This window comes from Heterodontus francisci, chromosome 31 (assembly GCF_036365525.1).
Source record: "Heterodontus francisci isolate sHetFra1 chromosome 31, sHetFra1.hap1, whole genome shotgun sequence".
Lineage (NCBI taxonomy): Eukaryota > Metazoa > Chordata > Chondrichthyes > Heterodontiformes > Heterodontidae > Heterodontus > Heterodontus francisci.
Genome location: NC_090401.1, coordinates 48,315,309 through 48,338,722, shown reverse-complemented (window position 1 = coordinate 48,338,722; position 23,414 = coordinate 48,315,309). Strand labels below are relative to the sequence as shown.

The following is a 23,414-nucleotide window of genomic DNA, read 5'->3' as shown; positions in this document are numbered from 1 at the left end:
AAATTCCAAAAAATACCACCATCCGTGGTTAACTAAAACAATTAAAGATAGTATCAAACTTAAATAAAAAGCCTATATCTGTGCAAAGATGAGAGGCAGGTCAGAGGATTGGACAGAATATAAAAAACAGCAAAGAATGACTAAAGATTGATAAGGAAGGTAAAATTAGAGTATGAGAGAAAGCGAGCTAGAAATATAAAGAATTGCTGGAACCACTCAGCAGGTCTGGCAGCATCTGTGGAAAGAGAAGCAGGGTCACTGACCCGAAACGTTAACTCTGCTTCTCTTTCCACAGATGCTGCCAGACCTGCTGAGTGGTTCCAGCATTTCTTGTTTTTATTTCCGATTTCCAGCATCCGCACTATTTTGCTTTTATTATAGAAATATAAAGTAATAGTTTCTATAGATATTTTAAAAAGAAAAGAGCTAACAAAGTAAGCACTGGTCCTGTAGAAAGTGAGTTTCGGGAATTAATGATGGATAATAAGGAGATGGCAGATGAATTGAACAGATATTTTGCATCAGTCTTCACTATTGAGGATACAAGTAACATCCCAGTATTAGCTGTAAGTCAGGAAATGGAAGGGAGGGAGGAACTCAACAACATTAGAAACACCAGGAAGTGGTACTGAACAAATTGTTGGAGCTGTGGACTGACAAGTACCCGGGTCCTGATGGACTTCATCCTAGGGTGTTAAAGGAAGTGGCTAGTGAGATAGTTGATGCGGTAGTTTTAATTTTCCAAAATTCTCTAGATTCAGGGAAGGTTCTATTAGATTGGAAATTAGTGAATGTAACTCCTTTATTCAAAAAGGGAGGGCGACAGAAGGCAGGAAACTACAGGCCAGTTAGCTTAACATCTGTCTTAGGGAAAATGTAAGAAGCTATTATTAAAGACATTATAGCAGGGCATTTAGAAAAACTCAAGGTAATCAGGCTGAGTCAACATGGTTATGTGAAAGGAAATCATGTTCAACCAATTTATTGGAGGTCTTTGAGGGAGGTATATGTGCTGTGGATAAACGTGGATGTATTGCACTTAGATTTCCAGAATGCATTTGGTAAGGTGCCAGATCAAAGGTTATTGCAGAAAATAAAAGCTCACGGTGCAGTGGGTAACGTATTGGCATGGATAGAAGATTGGCTAGCTAACAGGAAACACAGTAGGCATAAATGGGTAATTTTCTGGTTGGCAAGATGTAACGAGTGCCACAGGGATCAGCGCTGGGCCTCAACCTTTTACAATTTATATAAATGACTTAGATGAAGGAACCGAAGGTATGGTTGCCAAATTTGCTGATGACACAAAGATTGTCATAGTTATATGGCACAGAAACAGGCCCTTTGGCCCATCATGTCCGTGCTGGCCATCAAGCACCTATCTCTTCGAATCCCATTTTCCAGCACTTTTCCCGTAGCCTTGTATGCTATGGCATTTCAAGTGCTCATCTAAATACTTCTTAAATGTTGTGAATGTTCCTGTCTCTACCAACCCTTCAGGCAGTGTGTTCCAGATTCCAACCACCCTCTGAGTGAAAAAGAATTTCCTCAAATTCCCTCTAAACCTCCTGCCTCTTACCTTAAATCTATGCCCCCTGGTTATTGATAGGTTGGAAAGTAATTTGTGAAGAGGACACAAGGGGGCTACAAAGGGACATAGGTTAAGTGAGTGGGCAAAGACCTGGCAGATGGAGTATAATGTGGGAAAGTGGGAAATTGTCCGCTTTGGCAGGAAGAATTAAAAAAGAAGCATATTATCTAAATGGTGAGAGATTGCAGATCTCGGAGATGCAAAGGGATCTGGGTGTCCTAGCGCATGTATCGCCAGAGGTTAGTATGCAGGTACAGCACGTAATTAGGAAAGTTAATAGAATGTTATCGTTTATCGCAAGGGGAATTGAATACAAAAGTAGGGAGGTGATGCTTCAGCTATACAGGGCATTTGTGAGACCACATCTGGAGTACTGTAAATGCGTAGGAGGCAGTGCAGAGAAGGTTTTCTAGACTTAATACCTGGAATGGGAGCGCTGTCTTACGAGGAAAGATTGGACAGGCTAGGCTTGTATCCGCTGGAATTTAGAAGAGTAGGAGGTGACTGGATTGAAACATAAGATCCTGAGGGGTCTTGACAGGGTGGATGTGGAAAGGATGTTTCCCCTTGTGGGAGAATCTAGAACTAGGGGTCACTGTTTAAAAATAAGAGGTTGCCCATTCAAGACAGAGATGAGGGGAAATTTTTTCTCTGAGGGTCTTGAGTCTTTGGAACTCTCTTCATCAAAAGGTGGTGGAAGCAGAGTCTTTGAATATTTTTAAGGCAGAGGTAGATAGATTCTTGATGAGCAAGGGGGTAAAAGGTTATCAGGAGTAGGTGGAAATGTGGAGTAATCCATACAGCCATGAACTTATTGAATGGCAGAGCAGGCTCGAAGGGCTGAGTGGCCTTCTCCTGCTCCTAATTTGTATGTTCATATGTTCGTCCGTATGTTCATATGGTGAGTTTCTGCATTGCATCTTGTAGATGGTGCACACTGCAGCCATGTTTTGCTGGTGATGTGTGAGTGAATATTTTAGGTGGTGGATGGGCTGTCGATCACTTCAGAGGGCAGGTCAGAGTCAACCACAGTCTTGTGGGTCTGGAGTCACGTATAGGCCAGACCAGGTAAGAACAGTAGGTTTTCTTCCCCAAATGACATCACTAAATCATGGTGATAATCAGACTGCTTCCTGGTAACTTTTACTGATACTGGACGTTTATTTCCATATACTCAAATGTGAGCTCTTTGTTCTAGTCCAGTAACTTTATCACTTCACCCTATTTCCAAGCCCCCACCCCCTGCCCTATACTTGATCTTGGTCATACAGGACCATTTAGCTTGCTCCTGTATCTCGTGTGTGGGCTGGAAGAAGCCCTTTCATTGCCTGATTGAGAGTTCTGAACCATGAAGGACAAGTATTTGGACATAACCTCCACACCACAAGCTTAGTCTGCAGTGGGAATTGGCTGCTTTTGAAGCAACACCAAAGGCCTCTTTGCCTCTTCCCAGACTGCTGCAACAACTGATGTTGGCATCTATCAGGGCCTCAGAGTATCAGTGTGCACCAATGTTTGTCGTTCGTTAGGCTAGATGTAGAGAAGATGTTCCCACTTGTGGGGAGACCAATACTGGGGGCCATAAATGTAAGAGTCACCGATAATTCCAGTAGGGCATTCAGGAGAAATGATTTCACTTAGAGTGGTTAGAATGTGGAATTTGCTACCACATGAAATCGTTGGGACAAATGGTATGGATACATTTAAGGGGAAAATAGTAGAGGACATGAAGGAGAAAGGAATAGAAGGACGTACTTGTAGCGTTAGATGAAGTAGTACAGGAGGAGGCTCATGTGGAGCATAACAACACTGGCATAAACCAGTTGGGCTGAATGCCTTGTTTCTGTGCTCTAAATTCCAAATAACATTCAGGTCAGTGGCCTTTGTATCTTCCAGTCAATACCTCAAAATGTCCATGATCTGTGAAAACCCATAGTACTACACTCGGGACACCCATAAACCTATCCTGCTGTTCGGCCCGGAATTGTGAATAGAGTGCACTAGATCTTCAGACAAGTTCATCAATAACGCAGCATTGCACTGCTTTAAGAACTCCTGGTAAAACCTTTCCACGTGGTCCATCATGATGCCATCAAACATGTAATTGATAAAAGACATTATATAAGATGGACAACCGAGGTTAATCTTGCCTCGTTCCTCTTTCATTGGAGCGAGATAGTTATACAGCACAGAAGCAGGCCCTTTGGCCCATCGTGTCTGTGCCCGCCAAATTTCGTGAGTCTCTCAGTTAACCTTACATGGATTCTTGGAATGAGACTGTCAGATAAAATCCCAAGATTTTGTCATGCACTCCCATGTTATTTAACTTCTTCCTGAGGGTCGCAGGAAGCACTGGGTTGAAAGTCTTACAAAAAGCAATAACATAAAGCCACAGCCTGTATGACAGATTTCTCACTATAGTGAAATTTTGCATTTTTTTTTATTATTATGCTACGATCACTAATTCAGCTAGAGCAGCAATTTAGTCACCTTCAGTTGGCCTCACGTCAGTGGGGAATGGGTGAGAGAGGATAGGGGAAATTAGCTCGAATCTGACTCTTGAGCCTTCACGCATGTGTTTGTGCTGCTTTGGTAAGGTTGTGAGGAAGCTGCTATGATGTCTGCACACACACATTGCTGTCCTGCAATGGTCCCTGAAGACTATTTGATGTAAACTGACACACTGGCAATTTTTAAAATATGGTTTATTCGCCTTTTCTGAAGGTGCTGACGCTTGGGTATGGCTGCACAAATACCAGCTTCCCTTCGAAACTCACTCGAGTGTCAATTTTTTTCCAAGGGCGAGCCTCGGCAGTGAGTCGTGATGGGCTGGTCAACTGCGGGGGTCTTCACACCCATCCACTCAAACATGCACTTTTCATCAGGGGTTGCTGGATAATGATCAGAAGTGAGATCCCAGGCTGTTCAGTTTCCTCTTTCCCCTGCCCCCCCCCCCACCCCAAACTTAGGAGCAATATCGACCCCCCAGCTGGGATCAGGTTCTCCAGTGAACCTGGGACCTCCTTGACGCACTGCTGCATGCATTCAGTGCATTACCAATTGCAAGGGAGGCATTTAGAAATTCAACGTGGCTGCATTTTTGCAGATGACTTAAAAGTTAGAGGCAGTTTAGAGCTTAGATTTGGAGTATATCTTTGAAAGAACCATTTTCTAAACAACAAATCCACCTGCCCAATGATCTTATGTCGCTCCTGCACATTGTGAGTAAAGTTTTGTGAAAAGCTGCTCCTGTCACAAACCCCTGAGTAAAAAGGTCTTCTCACCTGTTGGCATCAGTGAAATTCGCAAGTGGTTCCTTGATGCTATTGCTGACTGGGAAAACAGGATGTGGCGATATTGGAACTGTATCAAAAGCAACTCAATTTAATTAGAAACTCCATCTACTAATTATTTGAGCAGAAGTTATTCTAGGCGCATAGGAACTGGAGTAGGCCATTCAGTCCCTCGAACCTGTTCCGCCCAAATGAATTAGATCATGGCTGATCTGTATCTTAACTCCATTTACCCGCCTTGGTTTTGTAACTTTTTAATATCCTTGCCGAATAAAATTCTATCAATCTCTGTTTTGAAGTTTTCAGTTGACTCCCAGCGGTTTGGGGGAGAGAATTCCAGATTTTTATTTTATTTTTATTTAGAGATACAGCACTGAAACAGGCCCTCCGGCCCACTGAGTCTGTGCTGACCATCAACCACCCACTTATACTAATCCTACATTAATCCCATATTTCTACCGCATCCCCTCAATTCCCCTACCACCTACCTACACTAGGGGCAATTTACAACGGCCAGTTTACCTATCCACCTGCTGTGGGAGGAAACCGGAGCACCCGGCGGAAACCCATGCGGTCACAGGGAGAACTTGCAAACTCCGCACAGGCAGTACCCAGAATTGGACCCGGGTCACTGGAGCTGTGATTCTGCGGTGCTAGCCACTGCCGCCCTAATGAGAGAAATTTCCAGTACCCTTTGTGTGGAGAAGGATTTCCTGACATCACTCCTGAGCAGCCTAGCTCTAATTTTAAGGGTATGCCCCCCTGTTTCTGGATTTCCCCCACCAGAGGAAATAGTTTCTCTCTGTCTACCCTATCAAGTTCTTTTGCTCATCTTAAATGCCTCAGTTATATCACCCCTTTAATCTTCGAGACTCAAGGGAATAGAAACCTAGTCTGTGTGGTTCTACTTGCTGAGTGTGTGCTTTCTGATGATGGAAGCCTAATTTGTTTTTCCTCCCTGCAGTCTCTCATTCCTCACATAGGACGATCCCTGGGATTGTCCTGACCTTGGGCCAGGGTGACGTTGGCCAACTCGGTCTCGGAGAAAATGTGATGGAGAGGAAGAAACCCGCCTTCGTCAAGCTATTGCCGGAGAAAATAGTGCAGGTGGAGGCTGGGGGAATGCACACTGTGTGCCTCGGGTTGTCGGGCAGCGTAAGTACAGAAAGAATAACTAGCATTTATGTAGCGCCTTTTATGACCCAAAACTCTTCACAGCCAGTGAAGTGCTTTCTGAATGTGGTAACTAACAGAACTTCTTATCCGCAGCTGTTAGATAAATTTCTAAATTCACTTGAAAAAGCCCTTCAAAACACTCGTACAGGGGATGCAGAGACCAAGTGGGCCCACATCAGAGATGCCATCGGTGATTCAGCAGTGACCACCTTTGGCAAACGTGAGAAGCAGAATGCAGACTGGTTTCAATCTCACATTGAAGAGCTGAAACCTGTCATAGCCACTAAGCGCATTGGACTGTTGAACTACAAGAAAGCCCCCAGCGAGTTAACATCCGTAGCACTTAAAGTAGCCAGAAGCGCTGCACAAAGAACAGCTAGGCGCTGCGCAAATGACTACTGGAAACACCTATGCAGTCGTATTCAGCTGGCCTCTGACACTGGAAACATCAGAGGAATGTATGATGGCATCAAGAGAGCCTTTGGGCCAACCATCAGGAAGTTCACCCCCCCTCAAGTCTAAATCAGGGGACACGATCACTGACCAACGCAAGCAAATGGACCGTTGGGTGGAGCACTACCTAGAACTGTACTCCAGGAAAAATGTTGTCACTGAGACCGCCCTCAATGCAGCCTAGTCTCTGCCAGTCATGGATGAGCTGGACGAACAGCCAACAAAATCGGAACTCAGTGATGTCATTGATTCTCTAGCCAGTGGAAAAGCCCCTGGGAAGGACGGCAATACCCCTAAAATCATCAAGAGTGCCAAGCCTGCTATACTTTCACCACTCCGTGAACTGCTTTGCCTGTGCTGGGATGAGGGAGCAGCACCACAGGACATGTATGATGCCAATATCATCACCCTCTATAAGAACAAGGGTGACCGCGGTGACTGCAACAACTACCTGTGGAATCTCCCTGCTCAGCATAGTGGGGAAAGTCTTCGCAGGAGTCATTTTAAACAGGCTCCAGAAGCTGGCTGCGCGTGTCTGCCTGAGGCACAGTGTGGCTTTCGAGCAAAGAGATCCACCATTGACCTGCTGTTCTCCCTTCGCCAGATACAGGAGAAATGCCGTGAACAACAGATGCCCCTCTACATTGCTTTCATTGATCTCACCAAAGCCTTTAACCTCGTCAGCAGACGTGGTCTCTTCAGACTGCTAGCAAAGATCGGATGTTCACCAAAGCTACTAAGTATCATCACCTCACTTCCATGACAATATGAAAGGCACAATTCAGCATATTGGCGCCTCATCAGACCTCTTTCCTATCCTGAGTGGTGTGAAACAGGGCTGTGTTCTCACACCTACACTGTTTGGGATCATCATCTCCTTGCTGCTGTCACATGCGTTCAAGTCTTAAGAAGGAATTTTCTTCCACACAAGATTAGATGGCAGGTTGTTCGACCTTGCCTGTCTAAGAGTGAAGACCAAAGTACGGAAGGTCCTCATCAGGGAACTCCTCTTTGCTGACGATGCTGCATTAACATCCCACACAGAAGAGTGTCTGCAGAGACTCATCGACAGGATTGCGATGCCTGCAGCAAATTTGGCCTAGCCATCAGCCTCAAGAAAACGAACATCATGGGACAGGACACCAGAAATGCTCCATCCATCAATATCGGCGACCACGCTCTGGAAGTGGTTCAAGAGTTCACCTACCTAGGCTCAACTATCACCAGTAACCCGTCTCTCGAGGCAGAAATCAACAAGTGCATGGGAAAGGCTTCCACTGCTATGTCCAGACTGGCCAAGGGAGTGTGGGAAAATGGCGCACTGACACAGAACACAAAAGTCCGAGTGTATCAAGCCTGTGTCCTCAGTACCTTGCTCTACGGCTGCGAGGCCTGGACAACGTATGCCAGCCAAGAGCGACGTCTCAATTCATTCCATCTTCGCTGCCTCCAGAGAATCCTTGGCATCAGGTGGCAGGACCGCATCTCCAACACAGAAGTCCTCGAGGCGGCCAACATCCCTAGCATATACACCCTACTGAGCCAGTGGCGCTTGAGATGGCTTGGCCATGTGAGCCGCATGGAAGATGGCAGGATCCCCAAGGACACATTATACAGTGAGCTCGTCACTGGTATCAGACCCACCGGCCGTCCATGTCTCCGCTTTAAAGACGTCTTCAAGCGCGACATGAAGTCCTGTGACATTGATCACAAGTCGTGGGAGTCAGTTGCCAGTGATCGCCAGAGCTGGCGGACAGCCATAAAGGCGGGGCTAAAGAGTGGCGAGTCAAAGAGACCTAGCAGTTGGCAGGAAAAAAGACAGAGGCGCAAGGAGAGAGCCAACTGTGTAACAGCCCCAACAACCAATTTTATCTGCAGCACCTGTGGAAGAGCCTGTCACTCTAGAATTAGCCTTTATAGCCACTCCAGGCGTTGCTTCACAAACCACTGACCACCTCCAGGCACTTACCCATTGTGTCTCGAGACAAGGAGGCCAAAGATCATTGAAAGGAGTCCCACAGTGAACCTCTATGAACATCATTAGTATTTAATGCCGTAGTGATCATGCAGTACATTTTGAAATGGGTGCCCAGTATGTGCAGATTACTTGTATTCTTCCTCCCACCATGCACGTGACAAGCTGACCCTTTCGAAATAACAGCAGAAAATACTGGAAATACTTGGCAGGTTTGGCAGTATCTGTGGAGAGAGAAACCGACTTAACGTATCAGGTCGCTGACCCTTAGAATGCTTCTGGCTGCAAGGCGAATGGCTGGTTTCTAAATATGTGGGCAAATCCTTTATAATTCATAATCTTTATGCTAATAATTATAGTGCATTGTTGCTGTAATCATTCTTCATGTATGCTTTTGCATAGTGACAGAAGGGGTGCCATGTTTGTACAACATAGTTACAAGTATATAAATACTGTGACTGCAATAGCAGGTCAGAGGCTGGGAATTTTGTGGCCAGTAACTGTCCACCTGACTCCCCAAAGCCTGTCCACCATCTACAAGGCACAAGTCAGGAGTTTGATGGAATACTCTCCTTGCTTGGGTGAGTGAAGCTCCAACAGCACCCGATACTCAACCCAGTCCTGGACAAAGCAGCCTGCAAGCTCGTTATTCCATCCACCACCTTAGATGGTCACTCCTTTCACCACCAGTGCACAGTGGCAGCAGTGTGTACCATCTACAAGATGCACTGCAGCAACTTGCCAAGGCTCCTTCGACAGCATCTTCCAAACCTGCGACCTCTACCACCTAGAAAGACAAGGGCAGCAGATGCATGGGAACATCACCACCTGCAAATTCCTCTCCAAGTCTCACACCATCCTGACTTGGAACTATAACGTCGTTACTTCAGTGTCGCTGGGTCAAAATCCTGGAACTCCCTTCCGAACAGCACTGTGGGTGTACCTACACCGTATAGATTGCGTGGTTCTGGAAGGCGGCTCACCACCACCTTCTCGAGGGCAGTTAGGGATAGGAAATAAACGCTGGCGTTGCCAGTCACACTCTCATCCCATGAACAAATAAAAAAAAAAAAGAGTTCATACACGTCCCTGACCTCAACTTGCATCAGAAAGTGCTTCCCCTGCCCTGCCATCATACTCTGGTTTTGTGTTAGCAATCTGAGCCCTTTTAGAAAAAAGGCTAGCTTCAATTTTATGGGTTATGGGGAAAGGACAGGAGGTTGGGGCTAACTAGATAGCTCTATCAAAGAACTGGCAGAAGCTTGATGGGCCGACTGGCTGCCTCTTGTGCTGTATCATTTGTAATTTAAAAAGCAGGAAATGATGGGAAAACTCAGGGTTAATCGATGAGGGAAAAGAGGAGCGAACATTTTGTCAGCTAGATGAAGTGAGAGCACTTGAAACATGAACTCTTCTCTCTACAGATGCTGACTGAAGTGAATGTTTCCAGTTTTTTCTGTTTTTGTCTGTGAAAGAAAGACTTGCATTTATATGGAACCTTTCACGTCCTCTGGATGTCCCAAAGGGCAAACAGCCAATGAAATGTAGTGTAGGAAAGGCAGCAGCCATTTTGCACACAGTAAGCTCCCAGTAACAGCAATGAGATAAATGACCAAATCGTTGTTTTTAGTGATGTCGGTTGAGGGATAAATATTCACCTGAACTCGGGGAGTTGGGGGCGGGGGAAACTCTGCTGCTCCAACGGTTAGGAGTGGCCCATTAAAGCCGCGCTGATTGTTTTCACCCAATATTGGAGGATAATCCTGACCTATCTTGTGTCCTCAGGTTTACACGTTCGGCTGCAATGATGAAGGTGCACTCGGTCGCGATACATTGCAGGATGGGTCGGAAATGGTCCCGGTCCAGATTCCGCTCAGTGAACACGTAGTCCAGGTTTCTGCCGGCGACAGTCACTCTGCGGCTCTGACCGACGTTGGCCAAGTTTACATCTGGGGTTCCTTCAGGGTGAGCTGCGAGAGGTTACGGGGATATTTAATTGAGGCTTTCAAAATTGAGCAGTTTTGATAGATCGGATAGGGCGAAACTGTTTCCACTGGTAGAAGTTCAGTAACCAGAGGACACAGATTTCAGGTAATTAGTAAAAGAACCAGAGGGGAGATGAGTTCTTTTATGCAGCGAGTTATGAGGATCTGGAATGCGCTGCCTGAAAGGGTGGTGGAAGCAGATTCCATAGTAACGTTCAAAAAGAAATTGGATATAACCTTGAAAAGGAGAAAATTGCAGGACTATGAGGAAAGTGCAAGGGAGTGGAACTAATTGGATAGCACTTTTGAAGAGCCAGCATAGGCTGGGCCGAGTGGTCACTTCCTGTGCTGTGCGATTCTAGTTAGTTTTCTCATTGCCGCTCCTTGTTGGGGTACCAAGCACAAGTGGGCATCCTTTTATGTCAATCTAGGGACTGAATAATGGAGACATCACAGCCAACTATTTCTTAATTCTGTCTAGAGGGAAGTCGGTAAACATTGTGTTCACACAAAGGGTTGTGGAAGTCAGGAACTCTCTTCCTCAAAGCTGTGGGTCAATTGAAATTTTCAGGACTTGGATTGATAGATTTTTGTTGGGTAAAGGCTATCGAGGAATGTGGAACAAAGGCAGGTAAATGGAATTAAGATACAGATCAGCCATGATCTAATTGAATGACAGAAGAGGCTCGAGACCTTGAATTGCCGCCTTCTGTCCCTCTGAACCTGATTTATCCTCTCTTGATATCCGCATGTGGCCGTTGTGGTGCTCCATAGCGACCAGGGGTGGGAGCCCTATCTGATTTGTGCCTTTCTAACCAAGGGGAGGTGTTGCCTGTTGTAACTGCCCTAAAGACCCAGGTGTGTGTTTGTTGAAGAAAAATAAGTACGGCTTGGATTTATATAGCACCTTTCATGATCTCGGGAAGTCCCAAAACACTTTACAGCCAATGAAGCTCTTTTGAAATATAGTCAGTGTTTAAATGGAGGAAAATGTTGCAGCAAGCTCCCGCAAAGAGGAATGAGATAGATGACCAATTGGTTGAGGGATCAATATTGGCCAGGGCACTGGGGAGAACTCCCCTGCTCTTTAAAATAACGTCTACCTGAGAGGGTAGATGGTGCCTTGGTTTAACATATCAAAGATGCATCTCTGGCAGTGCAGCACTCCCTCAGAACTGGGAGTATCAGCTTAGATTTTGTTTCTGTTCCTCACGGGGCACTGTATGTTTTCAAAACATGTAGAAATTTGATGACTGTGCTTAACTTGTGCTTAAATGTGGAATCCCACAGGATAACAATGGAGTTATAGGACTTCTGGAGCCCATGAAGACCAGCTTTTTGCCACAGAAAGTCCCCCTTGACGTTCCCATAGTTAAAATCGCCTCAGGTGAGAAGGCTTCACTTCCGGTATAGTTTGATCCAGATTTACAAGGAGTTTCTGTGTCAGATACAATGGGGAGAGCTTTCCTGGAGGGTTGGGAGGGGGAGATGAGAAACTGGAAGTAAAACGTTATTTCAATATGGTAACGGTATAAATATACAAGTGCTTCTTTTTCAGTTGTGGCACATCTTGATGTTTGCAGATTCCTACTTGATTTGAATACTTATTGTTGTGATGTTATTTATTTATTTAGAGAAACAGCACTGAAACAGGCCCTTCGGCCCACCAAGTCTGTGCCGACCATTAACTACCCATTTATACTAATCCTACACTAATCCCATATTCTTACCACATCCTAACCTGTCCCTATATTCCCCTACCACCTAACCATACTAGGGGCAATTTATAATGGCCAATTTACCTATCAACCTGCAAGTCTTTGGCTGTGGGAGGAAACCGGAGCACCCGGTGAAAACCCACGCAGACACAGGGAGAACTTGCAAACTCCACACAGGCAGTACCCAGAATTGAACCCGGGCCGCTGGAGCTGTGAGGCTGCGGTGCTAACCACTGCGCCACTGTGCCGCCCTATTGTCCTGAAAGTTTTGCTGGTGAGCCTCCTCTTCCAGTTGCTGCAGTCATTGTATACTCAGCCATGAATCAGTGAGTAGCACTCTCGCCTCTGAATCAGAAGATTGCGGGTTAAAGTCCCATTCCAGAGCCTTGAGGACAACAATCTTGATTGACACTCTGGTGCAGTACTGAGGAAGTGCTGCACTGTTGGAGGTGCCATCCTTCAGATGATGAGTGGAAATAAAAGATCCCATGGCACTATTTTGAAGAAGGGCAGGGGAGTTCTTCTTGGTGTCCTGGCCAATATTTATCCCTCAATCAAAATCACATTTAAAAAAAAAAATGGTCAGGTCATTAACACATTGCTATTTGTGGGAACTTGCTGTGCACAAATTGGCTGTCGTGTTTCCTGCATTGCTACACTGCAGAAGTACTTCACTGGCTCTAACTTGCTGCTGATGCAGCCACACTGGTATTGGGGAATTCTAGGGTGTGGTCCCAGTCAGCATGGTTTGTGAATTGGAAGTGATGGTGTTCCTCGGACACGACTGCTCTTGTCCGTCTCAGTGACTGGTGAATTGGGTCAGGAGCCTGCATGCTAATGGACATTTTATTTTGAATACAGTTTATCAAAAAGTCTCTTTTCTGTTCTTTATTTCTAGGCAACGACCACTTGGCATTGTTGTCTCTCGATGGTGACATTTATACCTCCGGCTGTGGCGAACAGGGACAGCTGGGAAGAATTGCAGAATGCTTTACAAACCGGGGAGGAAGGCGGGGTCTAGGTAAATGTGGCGCTAATTCCTACAACACACGACCATCAGGACCAGGCCATTCAGCCCCTCGTGCCTGCTTCGCCTTTCAGTTAGAACACAGCTGAACTACACCACATCTCCATTTGCTCCATGCCCTTTGCATCCAATTACACACCCAGTAAACTGATGAGAATTACGTTGCAGTCTCGGCTCTCTTGCGTTCATTATTGATCCGGAGCTGCGGCCCATTCACCGTGATGTCCGTTGATGTCTGTTATTGAAAATAGTTTGTTCTGTTTAATCACTAATTATTTTTGTTTATTTTGCTCAGAGCGACTCCTGATTCCCAAGAGCCTCCATCTCAAAGCTAAGGGGAGTGGGAAGGTGAAATTTCATGACGTTTTCTGCGGGGCATATTGTACATTTGCAATTTCAAAGGAAGGACATGTCTATGGTTTTGGACTGTCCAACTATCATCAGCTGGGTGAGCACAATTACCGTTACTTATAACCTGGGCCATGTGGACATACAGCACAAAAAAAATGCTATTTTTGTTCAGCCCAAATAACATGTACTTATGTAGAACCTTTAATGCAGTGAAATGTCACAGGAGCGTTATAAAACAAAATTTAACACATGAGATATTGGTACACATGAGCAGAAGCTTAGTCATAGAGATAGGTTTTAGGGATGGTCTTAAAGGCAGATAGAGAGGTTTAGGGAGGGAATTCCTGAGCTCAGGGCCCTGGCAGCAGAAGGCACAGCTGCTAATGTGGAGTGATAAAAATTGGGGATGCCCAAGAGGCCAGAATTGGAGGTGTGCAGTGATCTCTGAGAGTTGCAGAGCTGGAGAAGATTAGAGGGATGGGAAGGGTTGGGACCGTTGAAAACAAGATTGAGAATTTTAAAATCAAGGCGTTGCTGGACCAGGAGCCAACATAGGTCAGCGAGCTCCGGGGTTGATGGGTAACGGGACTTGGTGTAAGTTTCGATACAGGTTGCAGGTTTCATGATTCACTCAAACATGAATGGAAAATTGGACACAGTAGCCGAGCTGAGGCCCAATGGGTGAGGTTTAGTAAGAGAGGGAAGTATGCTGTTTGTTCCTGGATCTGTAGTGGGGCTATTGCTTAACCAGGCATAAGGTTGTGAGGGATAGCAGCTTTGCTTTAACTTTACTGTGGTGCAGAATGTATGTGTGGTTAACAGGCTGCCGACCGGATCACACACAACCTGTGCTGCCCCTGCAGTTGAATAGTCTGTTGATGCTCACTGGTTAGGCTTGTGTATTGGGGCAGCAGCGTGGGTGAAGCTCCAAGGATAAAGTGTGGAAATGTTCCCCAGCAGGACTGGGTCTTTCAGGACAGAGGTGGGGGTTGGGGAAACAAGTCAACTGAAGGGGCAAAAAGAGAAATGAAGATGCTGTGTATGTAAGACATGTATTGTTTCCACTGCAGGAACATCAGGCACAACTCCCTGTTATTCAGCGCACAAGCTAACTGCGTTCAAGAACTCGACCAAGTCTTGGGTAAAGTTCTCTGGTGGACAACACCACACCCTGTGCTTAGACTCTGAAGGTGGGTGTTACAGTGCAGGGGCAAATGACTACAGGCACTGGGTGTGGTGGGAGGCAGCTACCATTTTGTTCTGAGGTTTTCGGAAAGGCAGTGAAGTCTCACCATTTCTCATCTATCTTTGTCCCTGACTTTTATTGTCAAGTTCATCAATCCCACTGGCTTCTCCGTTATCAGTGTCCACCTGGGATAAGTTGGTAGGAACCTGGTCCCAATGCTTTATCCAAAGCAGTCTCTCAATAATGCACTTGCCCCAGTCCTGATCAGAGTTACAGTACTGATTTATAGTGGTTATGTTACAGGACTAGTACACCAAATTATGTTGGATTTCCATCATAAGACTTGAACTATCTATTTGCAAACAATATTTAATAGTGGGGCTAAGTAGTCAGATCCATCAGTGAGCCGGCACAGACATGATGGGAGGAATGGCCTCCTTCTGTGCTGTATGATTCTATAATGGCCAGTTTGAGAATATTATTTCACTTTTTTTAAAAATCTGGAAATAAAAAGCTGTTGCCAGTAAAAGTGGCTGTGAAGTTGTTGTAAAAATCCAGCTGGTTCACTAATGTCCCTTAGGGAAGGAAACCTGCTGTCCTGACCTACTAGGCACATAGGAACCAGAGGAGGCCATTCTGCTTCTCGAGCCTGTTCTGCCATTCACTGACATCATGGCCGATCAAGGACCTAACTCCATATACCTGCCTTTGCCCCATATTTGTTAATATCTCTGGATATAAAAAATCTATCAGTGTCCAATTTAAAATTTACAATTGATCTAGTGTCAATTGCTGTTTGAGGAAGACAGTTCCAAACTTCTTCCACCCTTTTTGTGTATAAGTGTTTCCTAATTTCACTCCTGGAAGGTCTCGCTCTAATTTTTTAACTATGCTGTCTAGTCCTAGACTCCCCAACTAGTCGAAATAGTTTCTTTCAATCTACCCTATCTGTTCCCCGAATATCTTGAAAACTACGATCAAATCACCCTTTAACTTTCTAAATTCTAGGTGATACATCCCTTGAGTGTGTAATTTCTACTCTTAATTTCACCCCCGGTGTCCAGGTATCATTCTGGTAAATCTGTGCTGCACTAACTCCAAAGCTAACATATCCTTCCTAAGGTGTGGGGCCCAGAACCCTTGCAGTGCTCCAGATGTGATTTAGCCAGTGCTTCATATAGCTGAAGCATGACTTCTATCTCCCCCGCACCCCCCAACCCCCACCCAAGTCTCTTTGGATCTCCACTGTTTCTTGCTATTCCCCATTTAACAAGTACCCTGTATTGTTTTTGAGGATCAAAGTGGATGACCTGACATTTGCCTACATTGAAATCCATTTGTCACAGTTTTGCGCATTCACTTAATTTATTAATATCTCTTTGTAATTTATGCTTCCATTTACACTGCTTACAGCACCCCATTTCTTTGAATCATCAACAAATATGGATATGTGGCTTTCTATCCCATCATCTAAGTCATTAATAAATACGATGAATAGATGAGGCTTTAACACAGATCTTGCAGGACACCACTACTCAGATCCTGCAGTTCCTTCCTGTCACCATACTGGTGCCAGTACCTCAAGAAATGGAACCCCTCTTTCCCACACCACTCCTTCAGCCATGTGTTCACCTCCCTAAGCTTATCCCTATGCCAGTTAGCTCATGGTTCGGGTAATAATCCAGAGATTGTAATTCTTGAAGTTACGTTTAATTTAGCTGCTCGTTCCTGATGCTCTTCAAACAGGGCCACTTACCGATGGTCCCAACATGGACCATCAATAACTGGATCCTGCCCCTCCCTCTCCATTATCCTTTTAAGCTGATTTGTGATGTCCCTCGCCCTGACAACAGGCAGGCAGCTTACCGTGCGGAACTCTCGGTCATGCTTGCAAATCTATCTCTCTCATTGTTGAATAGCTACTACTACCACAGTGTGCTTCCCCTTCTGTCTTAAATGGGAGACCCCTTATTTTTAAATAGTGACCCTTAGTTCTAGATTCTCCCACAAGGGGAAACATCCTTTCCGCAACCACCTTGTCAAGACTCCTCAGGATCTTATAAGGGGTTCGATCAAGTCACCTCTTACTCTTCTAAACTCCAGCGGATGCAAGCCCAACCTGTCCAATCTTCCCTCATAAGACAACTCGCCTATTCCAGGTATTAGTCGAGTAAACATTCTCTGAACTGCTTCCAACGATTTACATCCTTCCTTAAATAAGGAGACCAATACTGTACACAGTACTCCAGATGTGGTCTCACCAATGCCCTGTAGAACAAGCATAACCTCCCTACTATTGTATTCAATTCCCCTTGCAATAAACAATAACATTCTATTAGCATTCCTAATTACTTGCTATCTGGACACCAGATCCCTCTGCATCTCGGAGGCCTGCAATCTCTTACTATTTAGATAATATGACCGGATTAATTAACAACCTCAGAGTAAAGGCACCTCTAGGTAGCAGTGACCACAATATGATTGAATTTTACATCCAGTTTGAAAAAGAGAGGAGTGGGTTTAAGACTAGTATTTTAAACTTAAATAAGGGCAACAATGTGGGCACGAAAGCTGAGCTAGCTGAAGTGAACTGGGTTACTAGACTAGTATAGATCAATAGAGAAGCAGTGGCAGACATTTAAGGGGATATTTCAGAATACGTATATTCCAACTATAAAGAAAAATTCAAAGGGGAGGACCCACCATCCGTGGTTAACTTAAGATGTTAAGGAAAGCATCAAATTTGAGGGAAAAGCATATAATTGTGCAAGGATGAGAGGGAGGTCAGATGATTGGTCAAAATATCAAGTACAGCAGAGAATGAATAAAAGGTTAATCAAGAGAAAGAAATTACAGTATGAGAGGAAGCTAACTAGAAATGTAAAAACGGACAGCAAGAGTTTCTACAGGTATTTAAAAAGGAACAGAGTAATTAAAGTGAGTGTTGGTCCTCTAGAGAGTGAGAATGGGGAGTTAATAGATAATAAGGAAATGGAGGATGGAATGAACAAATATTTTGCTTCTGTCTTCACTAAAGAGGATACAAGAACATTCCAGTGATAGCTGTAAATCAGGAGGTGGAAGGAAGAGAGGAACTTGGTGAAATTACAATCACCAGGGAAGCGGTACTGAGCAAACTGATGGAGCTGTGGGCTGACATGTCCCTGGGTCCTGATGGGCTTCATTCTAGAGTTTTAAAAAAGGTGGCTAATGAGGTAGTAATTGCGTTGTGGTTAATTTTTCAAAATTTGCTAGATTCTGGAAAGGTTTCATCAGACTGGGAAGAAGCAAATATAACCCCTCTATTCAAGAAGTGGGGGGAGGCAGAAAACCGGTAACTATAGGCCAGTTAGCTTGACGTCTGTCATAGGGAAGGTGTTAGAATCGATCATTTAAGGAGGCCACAACTGTGTACTTAGAAAAACTCGAGGTAATCGGGAATAGTCAGCATGGATTTGTGAAAGGGAAATCATGTTTAACCAATTTATTGGAGTTCTTTGAAGGAGTAACATGCGCTGTGGATAAAGCGCAGCCCGTTGACGTACTGTACTTGAATTTCCAGAAGGCATTTGACAAGATGCCACAGAAAAGGTTGTTGTGCAAAGTAGGAGCTCATGGTGTAGGGGCTAATCTATTAGCATGGGTAGAGGATTCGTTGGCTGACAGAAAACAGAGTATGCATAAATGGGTCCTTTTCTGATTGGCAGGATGTGACAAGTGGAATCCCGCAGGGGTCTGTGCTCAACTTTTTACAATTTATATCAATGACTTAGATGAGGGGTGTGATGGCATGGTAGCTAAATTTGCAGATGACACACAGGTAGGGAAGTATGATGTGAAGAGGACGTAAAGGAGGTTGCAGACCAATATAGATAGGTCGAGCGGGCAAAAATCTGGCAGATGGAGTATAATGTTGGAAAATGTGAAGTTGATCACTTTGGCAGGAAGAATAAAAAAGCAGAGTATTACTTAAATGGGAAACTACTGCAGAATTCAGAGGTGCAGAGGGAGCTAGGTGTTCTAGCGCTTGAGTCAGAAAAAGTTAGTATGCAGGTACCGCGAGTAATAAAGAAGGCTGATGGAATGCTATCCTTTATTACAAGAGGAACTGAAAGTAAAAGTAAGGATGTTATGCTTCAGTTATACAGGGCATTGGTGAGGCCACATCTCGAATACCGTGTGCAGTTTTGGTCTCCTTATTTAAGGAAGGATGTGAATGCGTTGGAGACGGTTCCGAGCAGGTGTACTCGATTGATATCTGGAATAATCGGGTTGTCTTATGAGGAAAGGTTGGACAGACTAGGCTTGTTTTCACTGGAGTTTAGAAGAGTGAGGGGAGACTTGATTGAAGTATCTAAGATTCTGAACAGTCTTGACAAGGTGGATGCGGAAAGGATGTTTCCTCTTGTGGGTGAGTCCAGAACTAAGGGGCACTGTTTTAAAAGGTTGCATTTGCTGATAACGCAACCACAAGTGGCGCAGTACTAGCACATGTACAAATGCAGCCTCTTTCACTGGAATGTCACTGTCTATGACGTTCAGGCAGCTGCCAGGATTAAAGATGGCGCTGCTCAATTTATCACAGGAAATGCTTATGGCTATTTAGTCTAGCAAACTAACCTTACATTAAGTTGGATGGCAGCCCAGTAATATACTAGTATGTAGTATAGGATATTAACTGTAATCCTCCGATCCATTTAATATTCCAGTAAATACAAAAGGAATTTTATGATTGAATTTCCATGTTCTGATACTTTTGGGAGATAGTGAATTGGCACTCCGATCAATGGAGAGAATAATGGGGCAGAGTATAAAATGTGCTGCCAATTTGTTACCCATATTTTATATGACTGACCAGGACTGATTTCACCCCAAATTAGCTCCTCGCACCTGCCCCACTGCCGCTCCTCCCCACCCCCCCCACCCACCCCCACTACTTGCACCAGACTTTGCTGCTCCCCCCACTCCCCGTTTGATTATTCATCGCTTCGCTCCGTCCCACTCTCCAGCTGCTCATTCCCCACGCCCCCCCCTCCCCACCCCACCCAAGCTGCAGACTGGGCCGCTTCCCTCCTCTCGGCCACTCACTCCTACGTTTGATCGTTCTTCGCGTGCCACCCAAAAAGCAAGGCAGGCCGCGAGGGGTGACGGGGCAACGCAAGAACAAGTGACCAAGAGGAGGGAAGCAGCATGGCCCAGAGCTAGTGGCTGGAGGGGTGGTGGTGGTGCGGTGCGGGCGTGAGTGGCCGGAGAGTGGGGTGGCATGAAGCGAGGAGCGGGGAACAATCGGCCAGGGGAGTGGGGGGTACAGTGAGGTCTGGAGCAAGCGGTTGAGTGGAGTGGGGGGCGGGGAGGAGAAGCGTCTAGGCCTGGAGCATGTTACCAAGGGGGGGGGAGAGCGGCCTGTGGGGTGGGAGAGTAGCTGAGTTGGCAGGGATTGAGCACTAGCCTCAAAGTCTCCATTCAGCCGCTCCCTCCAGCCAGTGTGAGAAGCCCGACCAGGCGCCGATACGCAATGATGTTATCCTGCGCTTGCGCCACTTAGTCCTGGCAAGACATAGGCTGCGTGTGAGCGCAGCTTGAAGTGTTCTGATGACGTCGGTGGGCCGCTGCGTTGTCGCGAGTCACTTTGGTTTTAAAATTAGGAATTGCCCTTTTAAGAAGAGACGAGGAGAAATTTTTCTGAGGGTTGTGCAACTTTGAAACTCTGCCTCAGATGGTGGTGGAGGCGGGGTCATTGAATATTTTTAAGGCGGAGGTAGATAGATTCTTGTTAGGCAAGTGAATCAAAGATTATTGGAGGTAGATGGGAGTGTGGAATTCAAGACTGAAGCAGATCAACCATGATCTTATTGAATGGCAGAGCAGGCTTGATGGGCCGAATGGTCTATTTCTGCTCCTAACTCGTATGGTCGTAATATGCTTTTTTATTCTTCCTGCCAAAATGGACAATTTCACATTTGCCAGATCTTTGCCCACTCACTTCATCTATCTATATCCCTCAGACGCCTCCTTATATCCTCTTCAACCAGCTTTCCTACCTATCTTTGTGTCATCAGCAGATTTAGCAACCATACCTTTGGTCCCTTCATCTAAGTCATTTATATAAATTGTAAAAAGCTGAGGCCCCAGCACTGATCCCTGTGGCACACCACTCGTTACATCTTGCCAACCAGAATGTGACCCATTTATGCCTACTGTTAGCTAGCCAATGTGTTACCCCGTACACCATGAGCTTTTATTTTTCATAATAACCTTTGATGTGGCACCTTAACAGTTGCCTTCTGGAAATCTAAGTATAGTACATCCACTGATTTCCCCTTTATCCACAGCACATGTTACTTCCTCAAAGAACTCCAATAAATTGGTTAAACCTGATTTCCCTTTCACAAAACCATGTTGAATTTTCTTAAGTGCCCTGCTATAACATCTTTAATAGCTTCTAACATTTTCCCTAAGACAGATGTTAAGCTAACTGGCCTGTAGTTTCCTGCTTTCTGTCTCCCTCCCTTTTTGAATAAAGGAGTTACATTCACTATTTTCCAATCTAATGGAACGTTCCTCGAATCTCGGGAAATTTGGAAAATTAAAGCCAATGTATCAACTATCTCATGAGCCACTTCTTATAAGACCTAAGGATGAAGTCCATCAGGACCCGGGACTTGTCAGCCTGCAGCTCTAACAATTTGTTCAGTACCACTTCCTTGGTGATTGTAATTTTCTTGATTTCCTCCCTCTCTGCCATTTCCTGATTTGCTTCTTGACACATGTTATGGAAGGGAGTCCCGAGGAAACAGTCAAACATTTCTGCTCCACCAGGTTTGGGTGGTAAAATGTTCCCCTGCAGCCAGGCTTGGTTATTCTGTGAGTTTTATTTCTTTTCCCGTCATGAATTCTGATTTTTTTTTAAAATAAAAGGTAAAGTGTACAGCCTGGGTCGAGCAGAGTACGGACGCCTAGGGTTAGGAGAGCATGGTACAGAGAAGAGCACGCCGACCGTTGTTCAAGGACTTCCCATTATCACTGCGGTGGCTTGTGGGGCTTCTGTTAGTTATGCTGTCAGCAAGGATGGTAAGTTTTTGCTTCCTCGCTCTCTCTTTTCTCCCCTCATAAAGCTGTTGATCTGTGCCGAGTTTGCTTACTGGGTTCTGATGTTTATTTTGTTTTCTTTCTCCCCCCGGATTGTTCTCTTAGGCCAAGCCTTTGCCTGGGGAATGGGAACAAACTTCCAGCTGAGCACAGGCAATGAGGAAGATATGTGGAGCCCGGTCCAGATGTCGGGCCAGCAGCTGGAGAACAGAGAGGTGCTGTCCATCTCCAGTGGAGGGCAGCACACTGCGTTACTCGTTGCAGACCGGGGGCAGAGCTGATGAAAGCACCTCCTCTGTGCAGAGCCTACTGCCGTTAACCTCGATTGTAAAGACTGAGCCCTGCACTTTCCCCACAATCCTTGAATGCAATGCTTGGATGCTACAGGAATAAATAAGCCTTTTTATTTTTGTTCATTTGTATTTTCTCTAATAGCCCTTTGGAATAGAAATCCAACCCTATGCACTCGTGTACTCTGCAGAGCCATTTTAACGTTGTTACAGATGTATGAACTTGGTTTGTCCTCACTTCGATGTGTTGACTTTGATTCAGATTTTACAGTAAGAGCTGTTATTTTTTATGTTAAATTTCAGTTCTGTTTGGGGAGAATGGCCGGGCAGGCAAGTAGATTGAAGAGGGGAGAAAAGAAATATTCTTTTAAAATCAAATAAATCTTTTTGTGATAGTTTTCTATAAGATTTTTGCATTTCTCATCCTTGTGTAACTTGACTGATTTTGACACTTTTAGAAGGACAAGGGCAGCAGATGCATGGGAACACCACCATCTGTAAGTTCCCCTCTATGTCACACACCATCGCTGTTCCTTCACTGTCACTAGATCGAAATGCTGGAACTCCCTAACAGCACTGTGGGGGTATCTGCAGCAGTTCAAGAAGGCAGCTCACCACCACCTTCTGAAGGGCAATTAGGGATGGGCAACAAATGCTGGCCTTGCCAGTGATGCCCACATCCTATGAAATGAATAAAAAGAAAAGTTTCCTAGGTTTGAATGTGTTTAATTTCTTTTGCCTGTGTGCCATTGTTGGTAACCCCACTATTGTGTACTGGTGTTCGAAAGCATGAAGGCTTTAGATGGAGCAAATGAGGAGAATCTGTTTTCAGTGGCAGGAGGGTTAGTAACCAGTGCACACGGTGAAGATGATTGACAGAAGAACCAGAGGCATCATGGGGGGAGGTGTGGGTGGGGGCGGGAAATACTCAGCGAGTTATACTGATCTGGAATGCACTGTCTGACAGGGTGGTGGAAGCAGATTCAGTAGTAACTTTCAAAGAGAATTGGATAAACACTTGAAGGGGGAAAATTTACAGGGCTGTAGGGAAAGAGCAAAAGAATGGGACTAATTTGAGAGTTCTTTCAAAGAGCTGGCATGGGCATGATGGGCCAAAAGGCCTCCTGTGCTGTATCATTCTGCGATTCTGCCCCTACTATCTGACTAAAAATAAACAGACAGAAATTTATGCAAAGGCATTGTTTGGACCAAAAATAGCAAGCATAAAGAATTAAAGCATCCAAAGGATTCAAACTATGTGGTATCATCAGACTTGCTTT

General features: G+C 45.1%; 1 protein-coding gene across 7 annotated transcripts in view; it reads left to right on the top strand.

The window, feature by feature from the left end:
* rcc1 (regulator of chromosome condensation 1) overlaps window positions 1–22,540 on the top strand; it is a 30,875-nt gene extending 8,335 nt beyond the window's left edge. For all 7 annotated transcript variants that reach the window (XM_068011501.1, XM_068011505.1, XM_068011502.1 and 4 more), the window contains exons 3-10: window positions 5,849–6,039; window positions 10,274–10,453; window positions 11,764–11,860; window positions 13,090–13,212; window positions 13,514–13,666; window positions 14,640–14,759; window positions 21,674–21,826; window positions 21,950–22,540. In XM_068011501.1, coding sequence (XP_067867602.1) covers window positions 5,849–6,039; window positions 10,274–10,453; window positions 11,764–11,860; window positions 13,090–13,212; window positions 13,514–13,666; window positions 14,640–14,759; window positions 21,674–21,826; window positions 21,950–22,125 — 1,193 coding nt within the window. In that variant the 3' untranslated portion in view covers window positions 22,126–22,540. The remainder of the gene's footprint in view (window positions 1–5,848; window positions 6,040–10,273; window positions 10,454–11,763; window positions 11,861–13,089; window positions 13,213–13,513; window positions 13,667–14,639; window positions 14,760–21,673; window positions 21,827–21,949) is intronic.
* Window positions 22,541–23,414: the final 874 nt, after the last annotated feature.